Below are 11844 nucleotides of genomic sequence, written 5' to 3'. Positions count from 1 at the left end.
GTTGAGAATTCGCTCGTCAAGGAAACGTCAGAAAGACGACGCGCATCCTTTCTTTATCTATCTAGAATGCGATCGCGGAGGCAGAAATAACCCTACATCAAAGGCCAACGATAAACGCCTTCGAAAGAGCTCTTCAAGACGACGAGACTGCCTTTTTCGCTGTTTAATTGGCCAGTCTAGAAAGGAACCCGACGGACTATAGACAATCCAGCACTCAGAAGCGCCTCATGATACCTATAACCATGGCCCATCCTTCTTCTCTACTGCCCATCCAATTCACCGCAGAAACGCTCGAAAAAGCAAGCCAGAGCTGCTTAAACAGATCGAGAACAACCGAATGTCGCAGATATCCGCCCGGGATACCCTATCCTCATTACAGGCGCAGTTTCCTGAGGCCCCTATGACTCTCCGAGACGTTAAGAATGTCTATAGCAACGTCAAGAAGACTATGAATCGTGGTCTACCAGCGATTCAGGCCATGATGTTGAAGCTTGGAGACGAATACCAGTTCCATTACGCTCTTGATGACCATGATAGATTAGAGAGAGTACTGTTCTTTCATAACGAGTCTCTACAGCTTCTACGCCTCTTTCCCAGAAGCTACGTCCTCGATTCTACATATAGAACGAACCGATTCAATCTCCCCCTGCTTGATATTATCGGATTCACAGCGACAAATAGGTCGTTTGTGATTGGCCAGGCTTTTTTGACCCATGAAGAAGAGGAGGACTATATCTGGGTCTTAAGCTGGATACGAGATCTCTATGAAGAATACAGCCTGCCTACTCCTGAGTCTATTACAACAGATAAAGCGGGAGGCCTTCATAATGCCTGCGCCGCTGTTTGGCCTGAGGTGCCTCATCTTCTCTGTCGTTGGCATATCGACAAAGACGTGAAGGCATACTGTCAGAAGCATTGGTTGGAGAGGACGGATCACCTTTCTAATGAGGCCAGAAGAGCTGTTATTGATGAGCGACTTAAGGAGTTCAACGGCTTCTGGTCACAGCTGCTCTATGCACAAACAGAAGAGACCTATAATCGAATATGGCAGACAATTCTACAGCGTTATTGATATTCGCAGCGGAAAATTCTTAGCTATTTAACTCGCGTTTGGCTGTCTTTTAAAGAGACCTTTATTCAAGCATGGACTGACAAGATTAGACACTACAGTCACGTCAACAGCTCAAGAGCAGAGAGCGTACATCAAGCTGTTAAACAGCAAATGATATCTAAACAAGCTCATCTCAATGACGTGGTAGACCATCTCACAAGGTATCTTGATATTCATAACCGACAGCTTCGACAAGAACTCGAATACGACCAGCAAAATGAGAGGACTGATCTACAGAATCCTCTGTATCACAAACTCCACGGTTATATCAGCTACTACGCTATTGATCAGATTGAAGAGCATCGTCGATTTCATAACTTGACCCTCCGAAACGCTCATTTGCCGCTGATAGCCTGTAAACAAGTGTTTACGACAACAAAAGGCCTACCCTGTGCCCACATTCTGCAGCAACGAATTCAAGATCATCTTGCTCTTGAGATAGCTGATTTCGACGCTCAATGGAGGGTTGACCGCTTTCAAGAAGTAGCTAAGCTCGCTCCTATTCGTAAGATTGTCGATCCACTGAGCGTCAGAACTCGGTATACAAAGTCTCAAAAGCGTCAACTATCGCTATTCGAAGTTATTCAGGGCCAGGTTGACTCTCTATCTACAACAGGTTCTCGAAAAGGCAGAAAGCAGGCGAAAAGCACTCTATTCTCAGGCAGAACGCATACTCAAGAAGAACAAGGAGAGAGTTCACGTGCAGGCACAGCTCAGCAGCCTATTTCGATTGACGACATCGATATAGAGGTAGAAGAGGAGCACTATAACAGTGAAGAAGACCCTCTAGGCGCTGAGCTCTATCGTCAGCAACGTCAAAAGACTACCCAGCCTCAGCCTGGTCTTCAAATTCAAGGATGGATAAAGTATATACCTCTGCAGACAAAGGCTATACCCCCTCCTTCTACATTAACAAGAACAGTACTGCCGCCTCCTTCTGCATTAACAAGAACAGTAACGCCGCCTCTTCTATATTCACCTTTACCAGAGCTCCGAACGCCCTCTCCATTTGCCCCACTCGATCTTCCTCTATTCGAAACGTCTCCGTCTTTGCCCTCTCCGTCGTCTGTTCTAAATGGCTATTTTCAACCTTCTTCGCTGCCTCCTCCTCCTTCTCTGCCTCCTCCCCCCTTTCTACAGACCACAGTATCGCCAATGACCTCACCAGCGAAGAAACGGCCGTGCAGAGAGAGGCTACGGCCACAGAGATATAGAAATGGATGAGAAGAAGGAGAAAGATAGCATACAGTCAATCAGGGCGCAAATTTGCTATATCTGTGCTATTTGCACCTGCTCCTTCCTCGGCGAGTCCCTCAGCACTTGAATATCTGTGTTCCTCGCAGAGTTGTAGTGGGTGATAACAAAACCCGGGGCCTGTACTTCTGTAGGCGTAGTTTTGGTGTAGGCCCCATACTAAAGAATTAGCATCAAGTATATAGTGCGGTAGATTGAATCGCCTATTTCGGTTGTTGTAAGAATAAGGATTTCCAATATTTTACAACTGTTGTAAGAATAGTGTGCGGCTTATTCTTACAACAACCTCAATTGCCTATTTGAGAAGCCCTATGACCTAATTAGGCTGTTGTAAGAATAAGGTTTTGCTAAATCTTACAACAGTTGTAAGATTAGGGAATGGCTGTTGTAAGAATAGTGGATCCCCAAGAGTTCCGCGTGCCGTTGTGGATACGCCATCGGCGCTGCTATCCGAGTGCGTGGCTGGTCCCGTGTCTTTCCTGCGCCATGGCAGAGGAGATACTCCATCCATCACAGGCCACTCTTTTTAGTGATTTAAACACAATGTCATATAATGATCTTGGCGCATCAGAAAAATATGAAAAATGAAGAAATAAATAGTTAATAAATATATTAAGTTAAAATATAGATTATTATAAGTATTTGTTTAGCTTTTTTTAGCTAGCTCAAACATCTTCTCTGCCTCGTCCAGCTTGCCTTGATCATTATACAGAAGGCCGAGATTATGGACCGTGTCAAGAGTCGAGGTGTGATCAGGTCCAAGTGCTTTCTCCTTCCCTGCCAGTGCTCGCATGTACATCTCCTCTGCCTCATCCAGCTTGCCTTGATTATTATACAGAAGGCCGAGATTGTGGACCGTGTCAAGAGTCGAGGTGTGATCAGGTCCAAGTGCTTTCTCCTTCCCTGCCAGTGCTCGCATGTACATCTCCTCCGCCTCGTCCAGCTTGCCTTGATTACGATACAGAAGGCCGAGATTGTGGACCGTGCCAAGAGTCGAGGTGTGATTGGGTCTTATTATAAGTATTTGTTTAGCTTTTTTTAGCTAGCTCAAACATCTTCTCTGCCTCGTCCAGCTTGCCTTGATCATTATACAGAAGGCCGAGATTATGGACCGTGTCAAGAGTCGAGGTGTGATTGGGTCCAAGTGCTTTCTCCTTCCCTGCTAGTGCTCGCATGTACATCTCTTCCACCTCGTCCAGCTTGCCTTGATTACGATACAGAAGGCCGAGATTGTGGACCGTGCCAAGAGTCGAGGTGTGATTGGGTCCAAGTGCTTTCTCCTTCCCTGCTAGTGCTCGCATGTACATCTCTTCCGCCTCGTCCAGCTTGCCTTGATCATAATACAGAAGGCCGAGATTGTTGACCGTGTTGAGAGTCGAGATGTGGTTGGGTCCAAGTGCTTTCTCCTTCCCTGCCAGTGCTCGCATGTACATCTCTTCCGCCTCGTCCAGCTTGCCTTGATTACGATACAGAAGGCCGAGATTGTTGACCGTGCCAAGAGTCGAGGTGTGGTTGGGTCCAAGTGCTTTCTCCTTCCCTGCCAGTGCTCGCATGTACATCTCCTCTGCCTCATCCAGCTTGCCTTGATTATTATACAGAAGGCCGAGATTGTGGACCGTGTCAAGAGTCGAGGTGTGATTGGGTCCAAGTGCTTTCTCCTTCCCTGCTAGTGCTCGCATGTACATCTCTTCCACCTCGTCCAGCTTGCCTTGATTACGATACAGAAGGCCGAGATTGTGGACCGTGCCAAGAGTCGAGGTGTGATTGGGTCCAAGTGCTTTCTCCTTCCCTGCTAGTGCTCGCATGTACATCTCTTCCACCTCGTCCAGCTTGCCTTGATTACGATACAGAAGGCCGAGATTGTGGACCGTGCCAAGAGTCGAGGTGTGATTGGGTCCAAGTGCTTTCTCCTTCCCTGCTAGTGCTCGCATGTACATCTCCTCCGCCTCGTCCAGCTTGCCTTGATCACGATACAGAATGCCGAGATTATTGACTGTGTCGAGAGTCGAGGTGTGATCGGGTCCAAGTGCTTTCTCATACCCTGCTAGTGCTCGCTGATGCATTACTGCTGCCGCCTCGAGCCGAAATTGCTTCTGGAGCAGTTGTGCAATATCCTCAACTTTCTCAGCTCGGCCGTCTGCAATGATATCAAGTAGACCAGCTTGTACAAAGTGATCGTGTCCTAGCCTCGCTGCATGAGCAGCCAGCCGAGCGTGCCGGAGGTGTCCGAGGAGTTCCCACTCCCCATCGATTGAATGCGCAACACAGTCAAATGCATACCAGTAGCTCTCAGAGTCAACCATCTTGTTCAGACTTGCTAATGTCCAGTCGTGCACACAGGCGTGCATGCTGTACGACTTGGTTGTCCATTGAGTCTCCACAAAGCAGTACTCCACCAGTACTCTCATAATTTCCTCAAAGTCAATCAGATTGCTAGTTATATCCAGAAGCCAACTCGGCAGACTATTGTTAAGTCCAGCTTGGAACAGCTCATACCAAAGGTTCTGGTGATCGAAGTAAGCCAGCAGCCTTAGCAGCTTTGCCGCATTAGGATCATCATTCTTCAAACAGATATATGACAGATCCCAAGTCGTGTACAGCGTGCGATTTCGATACTCCTGAAGCTGTAGTGGCCTCCGCGGACTCAGGTTCCATCGCTTCTCGTACTCTTGAAGATATTGCTCAAAGCTCAGGGTGCTTTTCTGGAGATATGCTCCTGCAGTGGCTAAAGCCAATGGAAGACCCTCAAGTCTCTCGGCAAGACGACGGGCAGGAACACCTGTTAATGAAGATTAGCGTATATAAAGTAGATCATCTATATTGTCTTACTGTCTTTGACATTTGGTCGCTCAGATCTCGTCTCCAAAACCTGCAAGCTTTCACTGATATGCTCGAGGGGTCGAACATGAACCCGCTTTCCGCTGATCTGATCTGGTAGACGTGTCGTGGTGATGATTGACCCGTGAGCAGCGTAGGGATAGTATTTTCTGATATCAAAAAGATCTGGGTCATCATAATTGTCGAAGATCAACAGCCATCGGGTATTGATCGTCTCCGATAACCATCGGCGAACACGGAGGATGGTCTGCTCATCTTCGAGTTTCTCATATTCCGCCACCTCTAAGACCCGTTCTGCCATCGACCGCATACTCCTTTTGAGAGCGGCTTCTGATGCGGCATTCAACCAGAAGATTGATTCGTACGAGCCGCGGCGGAGCCGGGCATAGGCAATGGCCAGCTGCGTCTTGCCGATGCCGCCCATACCACCCAGGATCAACCGACCTTGTTCTTGAGATCGAGCGTCTTGGAGAATCTCGTCCATCTTCTCCAACTCGGAAAGGCGCCCAACAAAGAGGTTCGGATCGATTATAGGGGCTTCGCCAAGATGTAGACCTAACTGAAATGCTAGATAGACGTCAGTCTTTTTGCAGCGATCGTGCACACGTAGCCAGCTCTTTCTAACAGTTGACCCACGCTAATCACTCGTAATCTCTATGTCTCATGTTCGATGAAGAGAACTCACGTGACGCTGTACTTTCGACAGCATTTCGTGTCTGCGCCACTTGAGGAGCAGGAATGGCCATCAACAGCTCCTTCATGTATGCCGATGCCACCGCCGCCGCGTATGGCTGCCACCTCTTGTTCTTATGTGAATCGGCGTAGTCACAAATGCCTCGGATAACGAGACACGGAAAGTCGTCCATCAGCCCGGCCGCTTCCATCTCTACGCACAAGATTTTCATATCTCTCTTTAGCTCATCTCGCACTACTGGATCCTTAACGACAAGGTTTGCTGACCCGATCGTACCGTAATGTACTCGCGGTTCACTATCTGATCGAGCGAGGCGAGATACCGTTTGTTGTCGATCGCACTTGACACAGGTCACACCAGGTCGATGCGCGTAGGATGCAAGAAACAGCTGATCGAGGTCGGTAGCCGGAAAAGAGTATTGACTCTGCATCCTCGGGTACCTTTGGATCATCTCCGACAGATACCTCAATATCTGACTTCCAACTCGCAAATGCTGGGCCTGTAGCTTCCGCACATTAGCACCCAGCACCGATGGCGGCTTGTTCAGCTGTCCGGTCCTCTCAAAACTCCCATCAGCGAGTATCTTCCCTAGATCGTACTGCACCACCCCCCCAAAGGTGGCTGTCGGCTGGCTCACCACCACGTCGCCAAGCCGTACGTCATCTTCACCCTCGTCTCCAGGTACTCCTCCACCAATGCCCACCAACAGACCAAATCGTATCGCAGGAAAGTCATTAAGCAACTGCGTCGCTACCGTGGCCGCCGCGCGGTTTCCGATCTCGGGCAAGACCGCCACCACCACGTTGTGCCCGCCAATCTTTCCCAGCGTGTACGCATTTTGATCGCGATTGGTGGGAAGAGGGTCGTGGATTTCGTCGAGCATGCCTTCAACCGGAGCCAGCTCTACTCCCATGGGGCAGATGCACGCGACGGTATAGTCAGCATGGGCCAGCGGTTTCTGAGGTGCGCCAGCCATGATGACAGAAAAGCCTTCAGGTCATGTCAGCGGAGGCTGCGGCAGGCTTGTGCTGGAAGGTGAAGATCAGTCCAGGAGTCTTTCATTCAGGAGTCTCAGGAGGCTGAAGGCCAGCCTTACGAGGCAGATTCGCAGGCTGAATTAAACGCTATCTTATGTGCAGGCACTTCAACCGTACGCTGCGAGGCTATGCTCCTGTCTAACGGGCCAGCCACAGGGCGCTAGGCATAGTGCGGCATAACGCCAAACCAAAGACGCATTACCGGAGGTAGGGCGTAAGCGCGGTCTTGGCGTTAGCGGTCGAGTTCGAGGGTTAACCGTGCACGTAATGGACCACGGAAAAGTGAGCCTTGTTGAATTGCTGCCAAGCCGCTAGCCCAGTAGTCGTCACATGACCTAGGGCTATGCCGGAACAGGCATAGCGCCACCAGCCACCAGAGTAAGATTGCATTTGAACTTCGGACAGGAGTTGGATATAACTCCTGGACAAGTTACTACATCCACCAATTGATCGAGTGCAGACATCCATAGATAGCAGAAGCAGTTTTAGCGTTACTTTCAACAAGCCTTGATTAAACCGGGCCCCACCAGAAAGCGAGGACCGCATTCTTGCCGCCCCTACGGTCTTGCCGCCCCTACGGTCTTGCCGCCCCTGCGGTCTTGTTGATGATGTCACAATCCTATGCAGATTCATACAGTGGATCCCCTGCGCGGTCTTGCCGCCCGACGGAGAATTCTCAATTTAATGTGTAAACGAGTACATTATTTTCAACATCTTCCTGCTTCGGAGTTGGAAGCATGATAACTTTGATTGTTCTACAAGTGGTCTATGTAATTCAAAAAGTGATCAAGATCGTCACCTGTGAATGGGAGATTGTTGTAATCACCACCTTTCCCCTTGAGGCCTGCGAAAACCACTTTGTATTTCTGAGCTTCTTGCCACGCATTCTTCATGGACACATATTTAATTTTTTCGGGTGTCTTAATAACGGCAAACCAGAAGTGTTTATTCGTTAGATCTTTTACCTTGCTGTAAAATGAAAATTCTGATTCCGAGTCATATACAATATATTCTCGTTGTCTCCAGCAATAAAGGATAATATGATCTTGAGATGTTGAATTTATGGCTTTGAGATGGTCTTGAATTATGTTGGAGGCTTTGCTTGATGTAGGGATTTCACATGCATTCCTTGTTGCATGTATTGAATTAAAGCCCGAGGCCATGAATACAGAGTCTCTCCGATCTTGGTTCTCTGATCTGGGCCGTACGATGACGGACGAGGATCCGGCAGCGGAAGGAGATGCAATATGTGAACTTGGTTTTGCGGGTGAAGCAGGTGCGTCTTCGGGCGGTTCACTGCTCTCCGGGAATATATCATCATCTTCATTATCGCCGAAGAAGGCCATAAAGATATCTCTGTTAAATGCGAAAGAAGTCAAATGCTCTCTTCTTTGCATCTTGATCTGACCGTATATGTTTCCTAGAAACAAGAAGGGCTGATCGCTGCGGTGATTCTGTTCAAACGGCCTCCCACAATGATGTAACTTTGGCTGGCCTTCCTCGTCTGTCGTGTATGCTGGGGTGATTTCAATACGAATCACTGAGGATCTTCTCTGAATCTCTTTACAGATATACTTAACTAGCCTGGTACGATCCTCTTTACTGAAATTATATATTTTAGTTGGCCGAATTTGCGAGAGAAAAGTTCTTGTTATACTCTGATCCGGATCCTTATTGCGCAGTATATGAATCTGCTTACTATTATACCTAAGCCGATATGCTAGATCTGCTAATTAGAAATGTATACAAGATAATTGTTTTCCTTCTTAAGTAGGTTTTAGTTTTCTTAGGTCCTTATGTAAGATAGTATCTGTCAAGTCTAGGAAGTAACGTATAATAAAAAGCTATAGCTATCTATAGGCAAGCTATCCGCTAATTTAGGGACTATTTATATATAATAAAGCATACACTTATTCTGATTTCTGAATAAGTATATTAGGTAATTATCTTATAAAGAAATAACGTAAGAAAGTATCTTTAAGCAAGCTAATACTCCGCAGCTATATAAGAGGGAGGAGGAATTTCAACGCTTTTGCGCAAGGCTCTAAATACTTTGTATCCTTAAAAAAGGTAAACAGTAACAGAATTCGCTCTAAAATTTCTAGAATATAGTTAAGAATCTGACCTCGCATGATTTCTTAGCTAATTTAAGGGAAGATTACTCTATTATGTATTACTCTTTATATAGCTACATTATCTTGTGTGAAAAACTTAGGCACAAGCGTTTTTAGAAAGGTTATAGTAGCAGGGTCAACAAAAGCAAGGTGCTTATTTAACAGAATTTAGCGCTAAATTTGTCTTATATAGTACAGGTAATAGACTATTTCCTAATAAATGTAAGCGTAACAATAGTTTAATAGAAGCATATTGTACATTACTTCAGGACACTTAAGAGTTAGAATCTGGTAAAGCGTGCCTATTTTTACTGCTGCCTATAGTCCTATTATAGGAAGCAGTAAGTTAAAAGCTTTAGTCAGGTATAGATATTATTTATGTAATTATCGCACGTTTTTGCGCTTGCTAGCTAAGAGTCTTGCTTGCTACTTACTAGCCTTGTTAATATTACAGTTGAGTTAATAATATTATAAAGAGCAGTAAATATCACTGTCACAGAATTGACAAGAATTAGAATATTCTTCTTAGATTATAAAGAAGATTTCTCATAGAATATCTTTTAAAATAATTATTTATAAAACGAAACTTATTATACTGACTTATTATTATTGTACAAATCTACTATCTATTATTACTTATTTAGATATAAGAAAATCTGTGCGGCCTTTAGCCTGTGACGGCCATGCAAAACCTTGAGATCTTCAGGTTCTATTAATAGAGGGTCAGCGCTGTCTAGTAATATGTAGTGCTCTATGCCAGCATCTTGTAAAGCAAGCTGTAGCGATTCATCCCTGATTGTGGCGGGTATATAATGATCAGGATTGAGTCACTGACAACCTTCCAACTCGAAAATTTTCTTGAGGCAGGTGACATTTTTTGTGTCAATAGTGAAAGATGACGGTGCGTCCGACTATAAAAGACGTATGGGGACCTTCGTAGATCCTTTGAAATAAGCCCGCTTCTGCTCAAATAATCATTGCTTATTTTCTGGCAATGATATAGTGCGGGATGAGTAACAAGCAGATAAAGGAGACTCTATTCTAACGTGACACAGTAGTAACTTAAAACTGGAGGCAACCTTACCTTTTATTTTCTGCGGCTTTTATTAATAGCTGATACCTGCTTCCTGAACCCTATAATAGTATAACTCTCCTTACAGAGCCTATTTATCTTATTATAACTATATCGTACTGCAACTATATAACTCTTGTCGAAGTTGAAGGCAAGAAAGATATCTATAATACTGGCCGTTTTAGAAGAGTAATTAATAAGTTGCCCAGATTAGATAAGCAGTACCTAAGTCTAGTCTACTTCATTAGCAAAAAAAGCAAAAATCTAGCTTTAAAATATCTTTTCCCTCAAAACAATATTTGATAAGGTGCTTCAATAAATAGCTTTATAAATCTCTGTCTTAATATAATCACAATTAGTTCTGATTAATCTTTACTATTCTGCGATAGTAACTTGTTTGCAGTAGCCTTTACACATAAAGATTAGAATCTCTGTTATAGTATTATTACTTATCCGTTATTATAGGCTCTTATAACCGAGTATATTACTAGAGAGGTTATAAAGGCCTAATTATTATTTCTCTTTAGTAATGTTATTTGCGTATTCGTAAACGACTTCTCTAGCCTAGATCAAATAGCAGAACAGATTATCTATTAGGTTTACATAGGCAGTACATTTAGCCACCCTAAAGCGCTTTATCCTTAACTCATTCTTATTATGTCTGAAAAAACGCTTAATAAATCATTTAGCGATCTCTGCCTAGAGGAATTCTGACATAAACTTTATAAGTAATGTGAAGATGGTTTAGCTAAGGTCTTCTCTGGAGTATAGGTCATACAGTTAGGAGGTGACTACTTATCACTTCTTATACGTTACTATAAGCTAAAAGATATAATGCGAGCGAACATTTCAGAGATGTCTAATCTATATCAGAAACATATAGCTGCATTCTTAGTATTACACCTAAAGGAATTTTTTATAGCATTAGTATAGCATCTTACCACAACTATTAATATAACCCTTAACTTTATAACTACTAGCCGCATTAGAAATAAGATAAGTAGAGACCTTTCCTACTATCTTTACACATTTCTAGTCCTTAACATAATCTACAAGATCTCTTACGACCAACTTGCTTCTTACATTAGCTTTACGTTACTTATAAACGCTTTTCCACTTAGAATATATTGTAAGCTAGGTCTACTCGCCTTAGGTTTAGATAAGTGCTAATTAATGGCTTAGTCTTTAACATTAATTAGCTATTTTATTAGCTTTATCAAAACTACTACTTTAATACATTTCTGAAGGTAGGTAAATCTGATTCGTTTACGAAATATTAGTGTGATTAGGTTTAAAGATATATTGCTGTTCTTACAAAAGAGCTTCAAAAAGGATCTATTTAATCGTCTTATCTTTATATCGTAAATATCAGTAACAAACACAGACATTTTTCTAGTTTAAAATCTAATATTTCCTGCCTCTATTGCCTCTGTTGAAAACCAGAGTATGTGTTATCTTGTGATTATTTAGTATGCGAAAAATGTGTTCGAATTTTTGGTATTAGTATAAGCGGCTCAAAATAGCGATTCATGCTTACTAATTATATCTTATGTCAAAATCTTAGTTCTCTTTCTGTTAGCCTAAAACCATTAATGGCTAGCGTTCAGATTATAAGCATTAATAGTAGCGGAACACGCAGAGTACTTTCTTTCTAACATATGCTATTATTTCAAGAGATGGTTAGAGACTACTTATTAAATAATTTATTTAATCTGGCTATTAGA

General features: G+C 44.0%; 2 protein-coding genes across 2 annotated transcripts; one reads left to right on the top strand and one right to left on the bottom strand.

Moving 5' to 3' along the window:
- Positions 1–337: 337 nt before the first annotated feature.
- EPUS_00239 (uncharacterized protein) lies at positions 338–2325 on the top strand (the record flags this gene model as incomplete). Its single annotated transcript, XM_007789268.1, has 3 exons — positions 338–999; positions 1171–1977; positions 2034–2325. 3 exons carry the CDS (start codon positions 338–340, stop codon positions 2323–2325), a joined length of 1761 nt encoding a protein of 586 aa, XP_007787458.1.
- A 686-nt stretch (positions 2326–3011) lies between these two features.
- On the bottom strand, positions 3012–6873 carry EPUS_00238 (uncharacterized protein; the record flags this gene model as incomplete). Its single annotated transcript, XM_007789267.1, has 4 exons — positions 3012–3375; positions 3419–5144; positions 5195–5770; positions 5889–6873. The coding sequence occupies 4 exons, from the start codon at positions 6871–6873 to the stop codon at positions 3012–3014; spliced, it is 3651 nt and encodes a 1216-aa protein (XP_007787457.1).
- Between the last annotated feature and the right edge of the window lie 4971 nt (positions 6874–11844).

Source organism: Endocarpon pusillum (assembly GCF_000464535.1).
Source record: "Endocarpon pusillum Z07020 unplaced genomic scaffold C734253, whole genome shotgun sequence".
In the NCBI taxonomy this organism is placed as follows: Eukaryota; Fungi; Ascomycota; class Eurotiomycetes; order Verrucariales; family Verrucariaceae; genus Endocarpon; species Endocarpon pusillum.
This window is presented reverse-complemented; position numbering and strand designations above follow the sequence as displayed.